Raw genomic sequence first — 18,739 nt, 5'->3', positions numbered from 1 at the left:
TTCGACTAAAATTTTTCGGAACTATTTCACCCAGCACACTTCTAACTACTATAAACCTTGAAAACATGTCTAAATTTATAAACTATCTTAAAGCTTGTAATATACTACATAAAATCTAAATAATTTTAAACTTTGTACTTAGATATTAAACATAATACATGTATATGTACATTTTACAGGATTAACAAAAACGCAATTTTAAAAGAGAGTCGAAGGCCTTGGCTGCTAGCACTCCTGTTAGTTATTAAGTATAATAATTGTATTATTGTACCTAATCATAATAAATAAATAAATAAATCATGTCATTTTTAATAATTTTGTTAAGAGCCGTATTTTGAATAAAAGTATTAGCGTTACGCCGCTCACGTGATATCTTCCCTAACAGATTTTTAAGTTGTTACGTTGGCATATTCTGGCCACATAAGTCGCCCGATCTTACCCATATGGCCTTTTTCTCGTGGGGGTACCTCAGAAGTAGAAACTATGAAACAAACCTAGTGGCCATATCAGCTTTAAAAGAAACTATCTTTCGCGAGGTTAATCACATCCCGACATTACTTCTCCGGCAAGTGGTACGGAGTACGAATGTCAAATTCCAATTTATAAATAATAAAATGCTTACTTGTCTTCACAACTACTAACATTTTTTTTTATAAAGCACAACAGATCATTTGATTTCCTTCCCATTCATTTTTGTCAATCTTATTGTAAGCGGTGAAAGATATTCAATCATGCAATTTTGACATCTGGTTCTCGTGTACCTACGTGCGCGCAGTCACCGGTGTTTGCTATCACAACAAAATATATATTACGACAACATGTACTGTGGATATATTCGCTTCACTATGCACTATGGTCCAAAAATATTTTTTGAGCATAATTTAAAAAACAAAAAAATTAATAATTTAAAAAATATGAGTTTAGTAATACGAGTGAATGCATTCCAGTAGTCCAAAGTATGAAAAAAATCCTCATATGAATAAAAGTTTGTGAGAAACAAATCGTGTGATAAAACCATACGACGAGGAAAAATTAAATATGTATATGAATTCTTTTAATTTTATGTAGGAAGGCTGCATACTCCGTTTTCATTTTCTCATCAATTTCATTTTTTAAAGGCCATTTGTTTTATGTATTCAGTTCGGACACTGATGTTTGATGCTGCTAATCAATACGCGCAGTTATAATCGTTATTTGAATAGCTAATAAAAAATTTGTGTGGCTTTATTCGGTTAAAAAATTGTGTCGAGATAGCTTTTGCAAATCAACTGACCTTTTCTCTGGACTTCGAACCCAATTGCCATTATCTCTTCTTAGTGGCATTTCAGCGTCCACTGGTGGCTTAAACTTTTTATTCGCTTTCTATGGAGAATACCTTTGCGCTCAATAAGGAGATATTTTCCTTATATATGTACGTTTTGAAGTATTAAATAGTTTTTTCTCCGCATTTTTTCAATTCAAATTTTGCGGCTTGAAATCCGAAAGTCTGCCATTATCTCCGACATCTTCTCATTTCAATGACAAGACACTCAAGTGTAATGAGTAAGTAAATGAAAGAGGATAAATTTAGCTTAGTTTTTTGGCAACATCGTCCTTCTTGCTGTTTCATAAAAACGTAAGAAAAATAATTGAATTTGCATACTATGAAATAAAGTACCTATACGCAATGGTTACTATAAGAATCTATATCAGTCCTGGCGAAAAATATACAAAATGTTTTTATCGATAGCTGGATAGCCTTGCCCTTTAAAATATTGTGTAAGTTTTGTCCGTTTTAAGCCCATCCAAACACATTTGTAATTCCCAGAATCCTTAGAACTCCAAAATAAAGAAATACTCTGAACTTGGCAAGAAGGCGATCGTACAACTAGTGCTTTTTTGAATTATTATATTTTGGCGCTTACACCCTTTTATCGGGCATTTAATCAAACTTTTCCTATTTGTGGTATGTATTGGTTTGGGGAATAAGTTCGTAGTGTTTTTAATGAAGGCCTTTATTTATACAAAAAACAATAATTATAACAATAACTTAATCAATTATATATTCGCCAATTTGTTGATACCGTTCCGCCTGATCTGGTGTCAAAGAAGTTGTTTGAGACAGTTTTTAAAAAACGCTTTGTTATCGGAGGTAACGTCGATCAGGTCTTTTCAATCGAATAGCCTCATTAACGCGGTATTGCTGGGCAATGTAGAGCTCCTTGTTGACCGTGGCATTCTTTTTGAGCATTTCCCAGTGCGGCATACCCTCACAGTCCCACCCTCCGGCTAGACTCCCGACTTTGGCGTATCTCCTTTCTTTACTTCGTATTGATGTGTAGCCATTTCTCATCTCATGCTACGATTCGGTACAACAGGCGCTGTTTATGTCCGCGGGGCGACAGCTGAGAAGCAATTTGAAGCTGACTTTCTTTGTTTTTTTCATTGAATGGAGGTGATTGAGAATCGTTTCATGATCGCAGTTTATTTTTTCCGCAATTCATGACTCCGTTCTACTTCAAATTGATTTGGGACGTTCTTCATTGAATTCAGAATACCTTCCGCTGCGGGAGGTGTCATCGACGTCAAAGTCGCCAGTTTTGAACTTTGCAAACCATTTCCGGTCTGCAGACTCGCCTATGACACCTTCTCCATACACGTCGCAAAAATCTCGGGCTGTTTCGACAGCTTTTTGACCTCGATGAAATTCTAAGAAGAGCAGGTGTCGAAAATGTTGATTTTTGCCTACTGGGTATCCATTTCTAAGCCTCAAAACTAATAAAAAATTAAAAACCTCAAAAATACTTACCACAACATAACTTTGTAGAGCAGAAAGAGTTCTATCGAATCAATATTTACCCTTTGCAAAACAGCAAACAAATCGTTGTAAAATAAAAGAAAATATAAAACGCTATGAACTTATTTCCCAACCCAATATTTTGATATTTTTCCACAAAATGTAGGTCCCTCCAGTTTAATGGCACCTCCGAAAGCAGATGGCTTTTTTAGCAGAGAGGTTTTTTTCATGGCAGAAATATACTCGGAGGTAAACAATTGCCTGCGGAGAGTCGTTCGCTATTAGTGTTTCATATCCGGGGTTTCGCAGCCGGGGCCTAACGAATAGTAGTCAAGCACCAACTTATTCGACTACAGCAGCCGCTTAATTGAATCGGGTTTTAAAAAAAATTGGTACTAAAGAAAAATATTTAGAAAATAAAACTAAATCAAAATATTTCCAAATGCCATGATAAGTAAATTTTCAGAAAAGTATCACGGAAGTACCCTCAATGAACACAATTACACTAATTTTGAAAAACCATTTTGATGGCCACATCAACATTTACACAAAGGAAACAGTTTGGCTAAAGAGTCAGCTGACAAGAAATCTGTCTTCAGAGAGAAATCATAATGTTTACTTCATGATTCATGCAACTGAATACTATTGCGCCTTAAAAGTCAAATAACAGCGCTATTGCATTTATTAAAAAACAAAAGAGTGATTTTTCCAACTGAGCGAAATAAAATAAGAAAACTGGCTTGTTTGTGGTTTGAGTAAACTGAAATTTATGACAAAAATATTGACTTCTAGACCATAGTTCAGTGCAAGTATTTTTTTTTTTTTTATCACAAAGTATAAGGATATGTAGCATCATGCAAAAAAGCTGAATAAATTTTCACTCTGCCTATTGTTGTGCTTACATAAACTGCCTTTACCTACATAACTCTTTCGATCCGTCTCTCTTCCCGCCTTCGATTTCCGACATCCTTCTCTTTTACACCGCAGTGGTATCTACTATACTTGTCTGCCCGCCGGTTCAGCTATCAGTATGTCCTTCGCTTCTCAATTGTCAAGCCATTTGATGCTATGGAGCGTACATAAACAATGCATGCAAATATAGCATACAAACGGGTATTTTATGCACGACCAAAATCACTGATGCAAAGTTCAGTGTTTTGCATACAAATTCGAAAAAATCACCAACTCAAATCACATTAACATTAACAAATACTTGCAACACTGCATATGATGCATACAAATCGAAAAGTTTGGAAAATATTGCAAGAGGATATGCGCATACATACTTAGGTATGTTTGCAGGTATATGTGTTATATGTATTTACTGAATGGACGAAAGTGAATATAAAATAAATAAACGGCATGCGGATTGATTGGAAATACGTGCGTATGTATGCATGATCGATTGAGGCGTATGGAAATATGTATATGTGAGTGTATTGATAGCAAATAGAGAATTACACGGCATATACTTAGTCGAGTACGAAACTAGTGCATATGGGCACAGAATTAGACCGCCTTTCAATCCCACTTTTATACTATTCTGCCACATTTTACGGCTAGCTATTTTGAGCCAAGAATAACCAAATGCTCAATATATATATAAAATATCTATAATTGGCGCGTACACCCTTTTTGAGTATTTGCCCGAGCTCCTCCTCCGATTTGTGGCGTGCCTTTTGTTCTTGCTCCACAAATGGTACAAATACTACAGTTTTACGCCACCTCCGAACAGCAGATGGATTTTTCATGCGGAGCTTTTTCATGGCAGAAACACACGTGGAGGTTTGTCGATAGCTACCGAGCAGCAACCGCTATTCGAAAAAATTTGTTCTCTTATTTGGTGTTTCATTCCTAGTATTTCGAATCTAGGCTTTCGCACCAACTCATCCGGCTACGGTGGCTACATACAGATACACATTTTTATTTCCTTTGAGGAGGATAGGTCCTCAAGGCTTCTGCATCGTCTTAACTTTGTCCCAGCTGGTATTTATGGTAGATAAGTCACGCGGAATGGATCTTTCCCGGGTGTACTTTAGCCTTTGTATTGTATCCCTCTACCATTTATTAAGCCAGCAACTTTTTGCACAACAGCAGTCAACCAACATTCATCATTTATAAGAGTAAACGATTTTGAATCTCTGCTCATTGCACATCCGATTTTTCCAGTTTAGGAACAGTCTCAATACGAAGAGGAAAGACATCGAACCTACTGGTGGGCGCAAAGTGGAACACTAACTGCTAAATTTTGGACACATTTTCCCGTTCTGAAATTCCTTAAATATTTATTACAAAGTTTACATACATACATAGCCAATGATTGTCAATTTGCCATTGAAGTGCACTAAAGTGTGAAGCTGAACAAGGGGCGGCTGATAAGTTCACGGTGTTAGCTATTCAAACTCAAATACACTTGCGACATAGTGAGTATCATACGCTTATGCTACTGAAAAAATACTCTTTAGATATATTTTCAAAGGGTTTTATACAGCCGTCATGTTACAGTTATCCGAAATTCTTTGTCCTCGTAATATTATTGTATTTAGTTCCTTTAGGCAAGTAATCAATTAATAAAAGCTCTTAGCTATCGACTTTTCACTTTTTAATGTCTCTGTTAGCCTTCTACTATTTTCAATTTACTGCATCGACTTTAACTTGGACGAATCCAAGTTGCACATTGCGGTTGAATGTTGCATCCTAATCACCCTGACCCAACTCCAAAAAATCTGTACAACTCTCCAATCGTTCCTGATTGTCGAGTCATGTGAATGTGACGCTGTACCCAACGGGCGTTCGTTTTTACATACGAAAATCTTCATAGAAATTCTCTCCAATTTGTATTTTGCTAATTTGCGGCTCCTTTGCTGTCTGTCACAATTTCATTTTTCGATCGGCTAGTGATTTTTTATTTATTTTCTTCAGTCCCTGTCGTTACTTTTCTGCTGAAAAAACTATGCCATTTATATGGTATGACAATACAGAATCCTTAAAACCTGATGACATATTTTCAAAAATCTACTTCGGTATAGGTATTTTTTATTTCACCAAGAAATTTAATCACGGCGCGCTGCTTCCAATTGCCAGAATTTTTAGGGATAACTGTAAGTGAACCAAAACACCAGCTAACAGTGACTGACGCAACGAAGTGATGACTCTTCGTTACCTTATGTTCCGAGCTCAACCGCCGCCCCTCGTATATACATACTTATGTATGTTAGAACACCAAAAATTTATTTAGGCCATTTAATTGCATTGGTTCTTTAGAAGGCACGCATACTAATTACTCAACTCAATAGAAAGGGAAAATAGAATAAGGCTTACGTATTTGATTCAAGAAAAAACCTATTTCATTTTAAAAATTTAATTCAATGGAAATTTACAACGTATTCAGCAATTTAAATAAAACAGAGACTACAGCTTTCTTTTAAGCGCTGAACTCAAATCGTTGCAATGTACTTACATTCGTTGCAATATACTCGTTTATAATCATTGAAAAAAAAATTAATATTCTTGTAAAGAGATAAGAGTTTGAAATTTCAAAAGATTTAGCAGTAAATCGATCAGCTATCATGCTCTTTGCCACGGTCTTAAACAAATATCCTCTTGGAAAAACGGCCCGATTTAAAAGCAACTCAACTCATCATGTCAACTAAACAAATATTGGATTTCATTGGTAAGACGGTCCATAGACAAGAACACCAATGGCAAAATCAGCGCACATTTTCAGACATTTAAAACTTATATTTTTATTTGCGTGTACTTGTAGAGGTCAATAAGAAACCTGAAACTAATACCTATATATTTTGTTGTTTGTTTTGCTTTGCGTCCTACCGCTGATATGGATTTCAATTTGGAATTGCGATGAAACGTATCATCGTTTTATTATCCAACAATGATTTCTGCTGCCGCCAATTCAAACAACAACGGCAAAACTCCATATGAACGGCTATAGGTTCAACTGGACGAAGCAACTGACGCATGGGGCATTAAAGTCGAACGTGTTGAAATGTAAGTAGAGTCTAAATTTATTAGAATTTTATTATAAAGATGCGTATGTATACCTGTATGTATTAATTTTAGGTGAAGTGAAAGATTTTCAAAATTGTTTTCATTTTATTTGGACGATGCAATTATGATATTATATTTATGATAACCTGAATGGGTTGGTGCGTGACTATCATTCAGAAGCGCCCATGTTCGAATCTTTGGGCACGAAACACTAAATGATAGCAAAAAGTGTTTTTTTTTTTATATAGGTCGCCCCTCAGCAGGCAATGGCAAACCTCCGAATGTATTTCTGCCTTGAAAAAGCTCCTCAGAAAAAACCATCTGCCGTTCGGAGTCGGCGTAAAATTGTAAGTCCCTCCATTTGTTGAAAAACATCAAGATACACGCCACAAATAGGAGGAAGAGCTCGGCCCAACACGCGACCGCACAGTCGGACTTGGTCTGTTCTAAAATATTCTTATTGTATAGTTTTTGAAGGATCATATATTATGCATGTATGTATCTTTACTTAATCTTACACGAAAAATTATTATTTAATTTCGACGGCATTAATTTAGGAATTATGTTTTGTTTAGAAAAACATTTTTGCAAGATCGAAAAACCGTGTAAAAAGAAAGTTACTATTGATTAAGGTGTGCTCTAGTTTTGACTATTTCATTTTTGAGTACTACGGATATTTTCATTTTTAGTTTTTTATATTAAGTGTTGAATACGTTTTGTTAACCTTTTCTAAAACCTTCAGTTTTGCGGCCGGGTCTGGCCAGACATGCATTTGTATAGGAATATGTGGCAAATGCGACAGTATCGCAGGAATATATGTTTAATTTCTTACCTTTTTCATTGGTTTCGGCATACCTAGGTAGGTAGGTGAAATGGTTGAAGTGCCAGTCTGACACTCCTAAAGTAGCACTGAAGCGCCGTTTTGATACCATTTGAAACCTCCAACAAGCAGATATCTACAGCCAGCCAGAGCTGTTTATATAATGGAGAAGATTGATGTCCCAGGCTGTCAAAGAAAGGAGCACCCGGACTCGGACATTTACAGAGAAAGTATTCAACCGTCTCCTTCTTTGAAAGGTCAGCACAGCTTCCACAATGGGGGTTAAATCGTAACCCTAGCTTTTCCGCGGGTGTGCCGATCGTCCAGTGACCGGTAAACACAGCTACGAGTTTGGAAATTGAATGGCGAGGAGTCAAAAATACTTTCTGAGTCCTGCGTATATAGACTGAGGTCAAAGGGTTTTCGATGTAGCATACAAGGAAATTGAGCCCCATCTTTTCTGCAATTTCCTGAAAAATAATTTGAGCAGTTCCCCTTTAACAACTGTCAAGGGGATGCCGATGACCGGGTAGAATGTCTCTGAGGCCGATTCATTCCCCTTCCTGGCAAGCTCATCAGCAATTTTATTTCCCTCTACGTTCCTATGTCCTGGAACCCAGATCAGAGAATTGTTACCTGCACAGCCAAGAGATTTCATCTCCTCCTTACAGGAGTTTACTAATTTCATTCTACACCCTCTATGCTCAGATCCAGATATTAAACTCTATGTTGAAGTAGGGTTTCGGCAACCATCTTTCCCTGAAATGAAATAAATCAAGGTACTTACACCATTTGTGGGTGCTTAGCTGAGCTCCTCCTTCTATTTGTGATATTCGGATTGATGTTTTTCATAAATGGAGTGACCTACTGCTTTACACCGCCCTGAAGGGCATCTGGTTTTTGTCCCGGAAATGGGATTTTCTTCTAATATAGGGTTTTCCAATAACAGGTGTTATGAATTAATGGATTGCGCTATCGAGAGATGATTAACGATTTTTTATGGCCGGAATTGGATGGTATTGATCTGGACAACGTTTATTTTCAACAAGACGGCGCTACGTGATACACAAGGAGGTGATCACAATTGTGATCTTGTGATTTAACACCATGTGACTTTTTTGACGATTCAAGACCTCAACGATGTCAAAGATGGAATTCGTGAGGCTATCGAGGAAGTAGGTCAGCCACTTTGCAATTCGGTTATGGAAAATTTCATGAAAGGGATATTGTCCTGTTAGCGTGGTCGTGGTGGACATTTGCCTGATGTTTTTTTCCACTATTAACGGCATACTTTCCTCTTTATAATGAAATAAACATCCGATCATTTATATTAAAAAGTAGCATTTTTCTTTGAATATCAAAATAACACCTCTTATTGGAAAACCCTTTATATTAATCTTTGCATAGTTAAAAGTTGAGTATGAACTCAGGCACAAAAAAACTTAAGGCACTCTTGCAAAATGAGTTTCTTTTCCGGTCATTTCATTTGACTGAAGCTTAATATTTATACTTTAGGAATGTAAGAGTAACGTCCCATTCTGTGAACTTCTCGAATTCTGCTTTTATCCTAAGCAGGTAGACAGCTCATTGAATTGTATACTTATTTGCTTACTTGGATCTAAATAAATGCAAATACCAACTTGTTTCTGTTCGGCATACATTTGGGAAAATCTACTTAGTTATATCTAGCTGTGCAAGTCTATCTGAAGCCAGTCTGTAGACGTCGCCGACAGTCTGGCCACAATTACGTCTAAGCTTAAATGGGTTTAATACTCATTTCCACTCTCGCTACAATTAAATCTGTAAACATTTTTGTTTAAAAGTTCGACTGGAAACTAATTCTTTACAACGGCAAACAAATTCGTGAACTGAAAGATTAGATTAGATCATCATTATTGAAGAATTGCATGCTGATTTCGTCGAAAATAATTATAAGGTAGCCATTAACCTGTTAGTATTATCTATACAAATTCTACATTGTCTATACAAGATATTATAATAAAAAATCTTTTGTTTTCAACTAAATCCCTTCCAATTTTCAAAATAGAGAATCTTTTTGGCACATTCATTATATGAGAAAATATATTCTAACGATTAAAGTTATATATATAAATATTTGATCTTATGCATACTGTTCATATCCATATTATACATATACACACATAGGTATATTCTAAATTTGGCTGGAGATGGAATGCCAGTATATCCCTTAAGCTATGTAATAGTTACAACATACGATAATACTCAACTACTACGCGGTGCATTGTTCGCTTAATGAACTGGCGGAGTTAGGCCGATTTGGCTGCAGTAAAGCGCCAAACTAATTAACATAGACAATGTGTGTTATTATGCCAAAATTTCGTGTATTCATCATTACCTACGTACTAAGATATGTACACAACTGGATTTACTTGTTATAGCTTTGTCTACACACACATGCCTTAATGCTTGTATTTACGTACATATGTATGTGTGCATGACTATACGCATAACAATAATATCAGCAAAAACGTTAACCCCGTGATGTCAAAGATTAACGTGAAATTCGCAATGTAAGTACACACATGTATATGTGAGTATGGGTTACCTTTAACGAGTTTACATACATTTAAGTAACACTGTGCGACAATTTTATGGCAGCTCAAACCAAACTGGGCTTTGTAAATGATTTCTGCAAATGTACCTATCCCATAATAAAACACTCGCTGAATTTGCAAAAGTTAACTCCGATTCATTTTCAATATAAATAAATAAGACAATTTCGGACTGATTGAAAACGCGTTTTGTGCGTAGCGGGCCCAAGGCTATTCGCTCCGGCCATAAGCGTTTTTGTTGACATACCAAGCAATCTTTGTTTACATTTTTAAATGGTAAAGAACTTAATTTAAATTCATAAATTTTAATAAAGATCTCATTTTATATAACGCCGATAAGAAAAGTGAGATCGTATGTCAATGCACTGGCCAATCTCAAAATACTAATATATGAATTGTAAAACGATGGAGCATTTAGAACTTTAGAACTTCAAGCAGCAGATCTTGCTCGGAGGATTACAAAACTAAAAAAAACCAAAGAATAATTCTAAATATAATAAATAATAGTATTTTATAAAAGGGCTTGAAATGCCAAAAAAATCGTGCTAGAGAAAAGTTAATAACTTTTCTACGCTGTTGAAACAATTTTTAGGGTAACCTTTTAATCCTTCCAGAAACGCCCGAAGTGTTTGAATTTGGAAGAACACTTTCGTATGGATCGACGTTTATTTCCGAACCTGTGGGCTTCTTTTAAGACATAGGTATATCCTTTAAAAACACTAACTTTCGAAAAGATTTTTCACTAGAAAAAAGAGTAGCACTTAACATTAAGATGATTCATCTTCAGTGCCGTCTCCTCAGCTATGCGCCCGGTTTCGGCGGGCCGGCGCAGATCATAAATTTTCGTTCGCCATATCTCCATCAAGAGATTTTCATCCCTTACAGGCCATATATTTAAGTTTCTGTATGAATTTGTCTGCATTATTTCTCTTCATGTTTATTAACCGGCAATAAAAATAAAAATGAAAGTCTAGATATGAAAAAATATGCGTACCATTGTGACACAGGTGGAACTAGTTTTTGATTTGATATCAAAAAAGTGGGGAAACTGGTTAAAATATATTTCAGAGCGAAATGCAAGGCTAAGACGTATACAATAAAATTTTACCGGAAATATTTCCGGTCATAGTACTCTTTACCAGAAAGTACAAGATCCCGAATTGCCTCCCCCCGAAGCTGAACGGCGTAAAACTGACTCTGACTTAGCATTGTCTCTAAGTATCTCGAAGTAATATTGGATAGCAAACTATCATGGAAGTACAATATATTAGAGAGGAAGAAAAAGGACAGTAACGCACTATCTGCATGTAAAAGGATGCCGCAGACTTATTACAAGATATTACTATAAAGAAACGTAGAGATCTGACTCCATCAGGTATAACTAAGGACCAACAGGTCTATGTGAAGGCCAACCTAACCTAACCCAACCTATTTCCATAGAACATTTTAGCCCAGTAGTTCCCAACTGAACGTTACGTTTTGACCCCTACTTTAAGAAACCGCTAATACTAATAAGAGGGAAGTCCCACACATTCGAAAGTTAATAAAGATGAAGAACTTCTGCAAAGTCTGGAATGAAGAGGAATTTTTAACTGGCGATCAATAATCGAAGCCATTGAAGGTTTGTGAAGTAAGCATCGTACCAATGACTATGAGCGCTCTGTTCATGCAAAGCTGGATGAGCTCAGTTTAAGTGCAAACACATACACATTTGTATATATATATTCATCATATGCACTTATTTTCACCGCAAGACAGAATATTCGTTTGCGATTTCTCCCAACTCAAGAAATCTTTACATACCAAAATTCTCAGGCGTTGCGTAAATTTCACAACTATGCGTTATCAGGGTTTAGAGTCATGTTAAGTGTTGCTTGCAGGATAATAAAAAAATGTCGTAAGAAAAAAACTTGTCTCTTTAATAACTTCGTATAAATAATAAATTGTATATTATTATTGATTTATAATAAGGGCGAAAAATGGATTGGTCCCCAAAGACCATGAAAGTTAATGTGAAAAAAAGTTCGGTACACCAACGACCAAATATCTTCTTAAGATAGACCCTGAGTCCGATAGAAAGTATGTAAAAATATGAAAATAGCGACTATTAGAAACGTTTCGGAAGAGTGTAATTCACTCATTTAGTTCACTGCGCCCATTTCTTGAGTCACTAGGAATTGAATGCTGCTTATAATATAGTTTCGTATACGTCACTTAGATATGACCAATGATATTTGGCACTTACCACTCCATAATTCCAAAAGAACCACGTTGCACATTTTATGATTACGGCGTATTGGTCGTGTTCTTGCGACACCATATCTAGGGTTTTTCTAAAGTGATCCTCTTCGGCAGACAGTTCAAACCTCCGAGTGTATTTCTGCTATGAAAAAGCTCCTCATAAAAAGCTCGTAGGTGGCATAAAACTATAGGTTCATCCATTTGACGAAAACTATCAAAGCACGCAGACTGCTAAGAAGAAGAAAGTGCTCGGCCGAATATCTAAGGAAGGATGCCCGCGATAGTTATAAATTTAACACGGTTATAATATTTTTCAACAACACCTTTACAATATCCATCCATAACAAGGCGAGCTATATTTGTAGATTTTTGTTAGAAGCTCAATCCTTTTTTTATTTGTTGCTTTACGTATCCATTTGTGCCAAAATATGCTTGAGAAAAACTCTTATATTTGAGGGGAAATCTAAAAATTAAATCGGCTCTTACAGATCTGTTTTTCTGGCGCGAACCTTAGCTATCTAGCTTACTGAGTTATATTGCTCATTCGCAGCTAATGTTTCCTCAGCTCTATAACTTCCTCGTTATTTTCTGGAATTTTTGCCCCAAATTTATGTGCATCTGGGTATCTACGTTCGAGTCAGTGTTCAGTATCCAGTTTACCTCAACGTCCGAATCATTATACTATAGTACGTGGGCTTAATAAGTATTTTTTTCGATAGGCCTGCAATGCACGAAAGAGTGGTATATAAAAAACATTCACGAAAAAAATGGGGATTGTTTAAGGGGGGAGCCTGGTTTATGAGGTCTAAAAATTGCATCTCTTAGCGATTTTTTTTTTTTTAAGGAAAAAATTAATTTAGCACTGCAAAGTTTTTTCTATCTTTTAATGAACATTTAAAAAGTATAAAAAATTTTTGTACTGGTTAAAATAAGTTGAAAAAAATGTTTAACATAGAAATTAGTAGAGCGCTGCAACGCTGGAGTTTCCAACTGGCGTACAAGTACAGCTGGTAATTATTATCTAAAGCAAAAACTTCAAATGGATTTCTAATTATCATGATTTTTTATTCTAGATTAACTAAGAAAACTGAGAGAATTTCCAAAATTTCAACTTTTTGGAGGTTTTAAAGAAAAAAATGTCTTTCTATAAAAAAAAAATTCACTTCAACTTGGTATAAAAATCTTGAACATTTTTTTTTATCTATTTTGTTAGTTCAAATAGAAGAGAATTTAATACTGAAGGGAACAAGCTATGATTCATTTCAAAAGGTTCATTAGTTTTTTTTCATTCATGTACGCCAATTCAAAGAAATCATAAAAATGAAAAGTCGAGAAAAGAAGATAAAGTTTGTACTATAGCTGTCCGGTCACAACGTAACTACCTAACGCTTAAAACGAAAAAAAAATTGATTTTTTTGACCTTATAAACCAGGCTCCCCCCTTAAGGGTTGTTTTCTGGGCTTAAAATAAAATAAAACCCACAGTCAAAGTGTAAAAAAAATATTAATTAAAAGTAAGTGTATCTGAAGGGATAATTCATCACACTTCTAACATGACATACTGCCTGCGATCAAGTGTAAAATAAATGAAATATTACATATGTTACTCTCGTTTGCGATTCCTTCTATTTTTCCCCTCCTATTCATGGCTTAAGTGTCATCGTTTTAGCAGAATTTAGAGCCGCATATCTTTAAGCAGAAAGCGACGGAGTAGAGGCATCGATTTTTGCACTAACAATATATGGTGATGAATACTTAAGTAGTTATTGTACTTACGTATTTTAGTATTCCATGCAGCAAAGCCATGTACCAATAACTCGTCCATGCATACATATGTACATTCTTATGCACATCTATGCAGTATGCAAGGAAAGCCCTGCACGATATATCCAGCGTCACGTTTTGGTTTTTAATCACGTAATTGAGTATAATAATGACGAATTATTTGTTGTACTACATACTTGTACTCGTACCACACATATTATTGTATATATCACTCATTTACTGTAAGAGTGGCATAATCCGAAGAACCAAGGTGTGGAGAAAAAAGGTTTCAAAGTGTTCAATTTACCATGCCTCCCTAAGTAAAAGTAAAGGCATATTTTCAACTAATGAGTTGCTGTTGATTGATATCGCCATGAATTTTTTACACAACATAAAAGAAGAGCGCTGGTAATTTCTGCATACTTATCTAAAAAAATTGTTTTTAGATTGTGATACTCTTGCCGTAAATGTGTGTACATATTTTAATATCATTAGTAAGTTAGATGGGGGCTTTAAATCGAACGTGAGGATGCACGACCGGGTATTTTTCTATCACATCCTTTTACAAGTGCATTAGGTAGAAGTGAATATGCACACTGGTATGGATATAAAGTTGATGGCTTAGAAGGTAATGATTCAATTAGGGGCAATAAAAGTGCTTTATTATGTTGAAGTTAAATTCATTTAATTGCAATTATTATTCTATTAAGAGGGCTTGATTGATTAGCTGGCTATCAAGAACTGTGGATAATTAATTGGTTGGCGCAACTGGCGGCTTTAAAAAAATTAAATATAGAGCGGTTGCATGTCAATGGACTCACGTATTTTGCGAATTGTCGTAAATTTTTCTGAAAATTGGCTTATATGTAGGCTTGAGTAAAGTAAAAAGTAAGCATAAAAAAAATTGAAGTATGATTTTGAGATTTATTCAATGTGAAAAAATATGGTATAGAGTTTCTAAAGTGAATAATGTTTGTTCTTTTTAACATAATATTTTTTTTTAATTTTTTAGCATAAAATATATTTAAAGAATTTTTTTTTCCAAAATATATGGGGAAAAATATTATTATTTTCAAAATTTTTGGAATACATTTTTTTCTCATTAAAAAAAAAACCGCCACAGATTTTTTTCCATCAATAGCTGAGACTATGCTTAATAACAGCTCGCTGCTACAATAACAACAACAACTCTGATCAGTAACCTCTTCCAAAAGAAATTTCCATATCTTGTTGAGTTTTCTTCATATATTCACATACGTATAGAGAATCAGTGAGAAATACCGAAAATGTAAGTATGTAACGACGCTTCGGTTGATTTATGTATGGACGTAATAATTATGCGTATACGTACGCTAACGCTTCGCTGGAGCAGTATTTTGTGCAGATTTTTCTAAGGCCCTTCAATTTTAAGTAGCCGCCGAAGGGCGTATGAAACAAAATGTTTTCTTTCCGGAATTCACTAGGAGGTTTTATACGAATTACATAACACAAGCCCTAACTACTATTAATTCGTACCCCTATGATTTCTTCTAACACACGTCTTGTTAAAAAATTATAAATGCAACTCATACATATTTAACGTTAATTTAATTTTGTTTATATATTTCTTTTTTTACAATTATGGTATTACAATATTTTAAACATTATTTGAAAGTTAGTTTATTTTTGTCTCAAGGTACCCTGACAAAGATATATTAGAATTTAAAAAATATTTTTTTTCTGTATTTTGTAGTTTAAATAACGAGCCACCTACGAAAAAATAGCGGAAAAGCTAAGACATTTTTTTTTTTTATTTTTATAGCTGAGAGTAATTTTATGTAAATTATACAGCACATAATGACAAACTTTAACTACTTATTGTTTTTACTTCTTTATTTTTTATATAATATTGTATAGCTCATACTACAGCAAAAACCACATAACATTAAATGAAGGGAAATGTAAAATATAGTCAGAATATACAACAAATGTTTAGGTCCACAGTTTTATAGCTCATTCAATTCTATTGCAACAAAGGGAAATTTTCAAGTGGCTCAAAGCTTATGTTGATTTTAAAAATTTTTTTTCGCTGAGGTCTTATGTTTTTTCTCTATATAATACACGATTTAGACCCATTGTAATTCCTCAAGAGAAGCAGAGAGTATTGCAAACGATGGAGCAGCTTTACAAAGATCTAGCCAGAAAGAATTTTTTTTAAATTAAAACGATAGAATATGTGCTTACAGAAGAAATTTTAATAACAAAACTAAAATTTTAAATCTTTTAACATTTTTTAAGGACAGAAAGTCAATCTTAATATTATAGATCGAAGCATATAATTCGTGTTGAACTAAATGTATTTAATTATAGTCTATAAAATAAAGTCTCAAACTATAATTATTAAAAAAAAATTAAAAATAACACATTAACTCTATGGTATACCTTACACAGAAAAATTTTTGCTACAGATATTATTATTAGGACGTCATCATCATCATCATCTTGGCATTACAGTCCGGGGTGGACCATTGCCTCCTCTACAATACGCCTCCGTTCTTGTCGACAGTCCGCTTTCGCTCTATGTTGTGATATTTTAATCTTTCGTATATCGTCCTCTCCTTCTTGCTCCTTCAGAGTTTGCTTCAAATTCTCGTTCTTAAAACGTGTCCATACCACCGTAATCTTTGGGACTTTATAAACCGCGTTACATTTCTTCACGCGATTAAAACACTGAGCTCGTGGTCATCCCGTATGCGGTATGTACCGTCTTCTAATCGTATAGGGCCGACTATTCTTCTAAGAATTTTTTTTCAAATCGCATCAGTAAATTTACGTCATTAACTTTAAGGGCCCATGTTTCACAGCCATAGGTGAGAACCGGACTTATTATAATTTTGTACATCTGCAGATGTTGCTCCTTTGATATCAATGAAGATTTCTTAAGTTTGATATGGCCAAAATATGATGTGTTAGCTGCCTGAATACAGTTTTGTATGGATAAGGATATATCCCTATTTATGCTGAATACTACGCCTAAGTATTTAAGCTCTTGCATGAACTCAAAAACATAACTTCTGATTCTGACGTGACTATCATGAAAGGATCGTGTCATGTACCTCGCCTTTTCTTCATTTATATTGAGACCCGCTGGTCTTGTAGTTTGCGCTAAGCGCAACGTTCTGAGGGGCCTCACTGTTTCTCACTGTTTCGCAAATCACAATGTCGTCAGCGTATGCGCATATTTGTGTCGATTTATAAAATATTGTGCCACCTTGAGCTATTTCGTTTATTGCTGAATGCAGTGTTAAATTAAATAAAAGCATTGATAGCCTTGTCTCATGCCGTCAGAGAGAGAGAGTGTAGATTAATGTTGAACTCATAACATTTTTCAAATATCTGCAATATGATAAAGCATTGATCTGTTGTCGAGCGTCCGATTCTAAAACCGCACTGATAATCTCCCACGATCTCTTCTTCATACACATTTAGTGTCTCATACAGTATGTTTAATAGAATTTTGTAGCTTAGGTTAAATAGAGCTATCCCTCTATAATTTACACTATTTAATTTGTCCCCCTTTTGCATAAATTGGGACTATTAGGCCTGTATACCATTCTTCAGGCATGTTTTCTGTTATCCAAATTTGGAGTATTATTTCATGTATCTGTCTTATCAACTCTTCTCCGCGCTATTTTATGAGCTCTGCATTTATACAGAGGACGTCACCTATCCGTAAATAAGCGGGAGGCTAATAAAAATACTTTTGTCCATTTCGGTACTATATTGCTTATACGTTTACTTTGGGATGGAAAGGAAAGGGTTGTACAGATTTTGTACCTACATATTATTAGACACACACATATGCATTAGGGTGTCCGTTATTTACCAATTTGATTATTATCAGAATCAAAATCAGCTCTTAATATTCAGCATAAACCTTGCCCAAAACACGATATATTTCGCATTTACATAACATGGGATTTAGCTACTTTTTGGAATAAACTTTTTTTTTCGATAGTATGCTAATTTACAGCTATGAAAAACACATATTCTGATGGCAATTTTAACTCTCTACAAAAAAGATCTCTTATAATTTTTCGATAAATTGACTCCTTTAAAAGTTAATCGAAGTTAAAGTTGAACTGTGTGTAAATTCCAGACTTTTTCACTTTTGCAGCAAAATCATTACCGTTATAGCAAAATTCTGACGTTTATATAAAAAAATTATCTATGAAATATGCATATCTTGTGCTTGAATCAGCAACCGATTTAATCTAAAATGTAATTGTACAAATACTAACCTGTATTCTACTTCTACTTCACCCCACATTACAGCAAGGATGTACGCTTGCCAGTACAACTGCAACGCGCTATGGCCGCCGAAGCCGAAGCAGCGCGTGAGGCACGTGCTAAAGTCATTGCCGCCGAAGGAGAGCAGAAAGCATCCAAGGCATTGCGCGAAGCATCCGAGGTAATCGGAGGCTCACCAGCAGCGCTACAATTGCGCTACCTGCAGGTACTAAAAACAAATATTTCTCTATTAGGAAAGCTACGCTTA

General features: G+C 35.0%; 1 protein-coding gene across 1 annotated transcript in view; it reads left to right on the top strand.

Moving 5' to 3' along the window:
* LOC128859585 (band 7 protein AGAP004871) overlaps window positions 1–18,739 on the top strand; it is a 111,072-nt gene that overhangs the window by 79,624 nt on the left and 12,709 nt on the right. The window contains exons 6-7 of the mRNA XM_054096520.1: window positions 6,729–6,784; window positions 18,517–18,697. Coding sequence (XP_053952495.1) covers window positions 6,729–6,784; window positions 18,517–18,697 — 237 coding nt within the window. The remainder of the gene's footprint in view (window positions 1–6,728; window positions 6,785–18,516; window positions 18,698–18,739) is intronic.

The sequence above is a fragment of the Anastrepha ludens genome, chromosome 4, assembly GCF_028408465.1.
Source record: "Anastrepha ludens isolate Willacy chromosome 4, idAnaLude1.1, whole genome shotgun sequence".
NCBI classification, from domain to species: Eukaryota; Metazoa; Arthropoda; class Insecta; order Diptera; family Tephritidae; genus Anastrepha; species Anastrepha ludens.
This window is presented reverse-complemented; position numbering and strand designations above follow the sequence as displayed.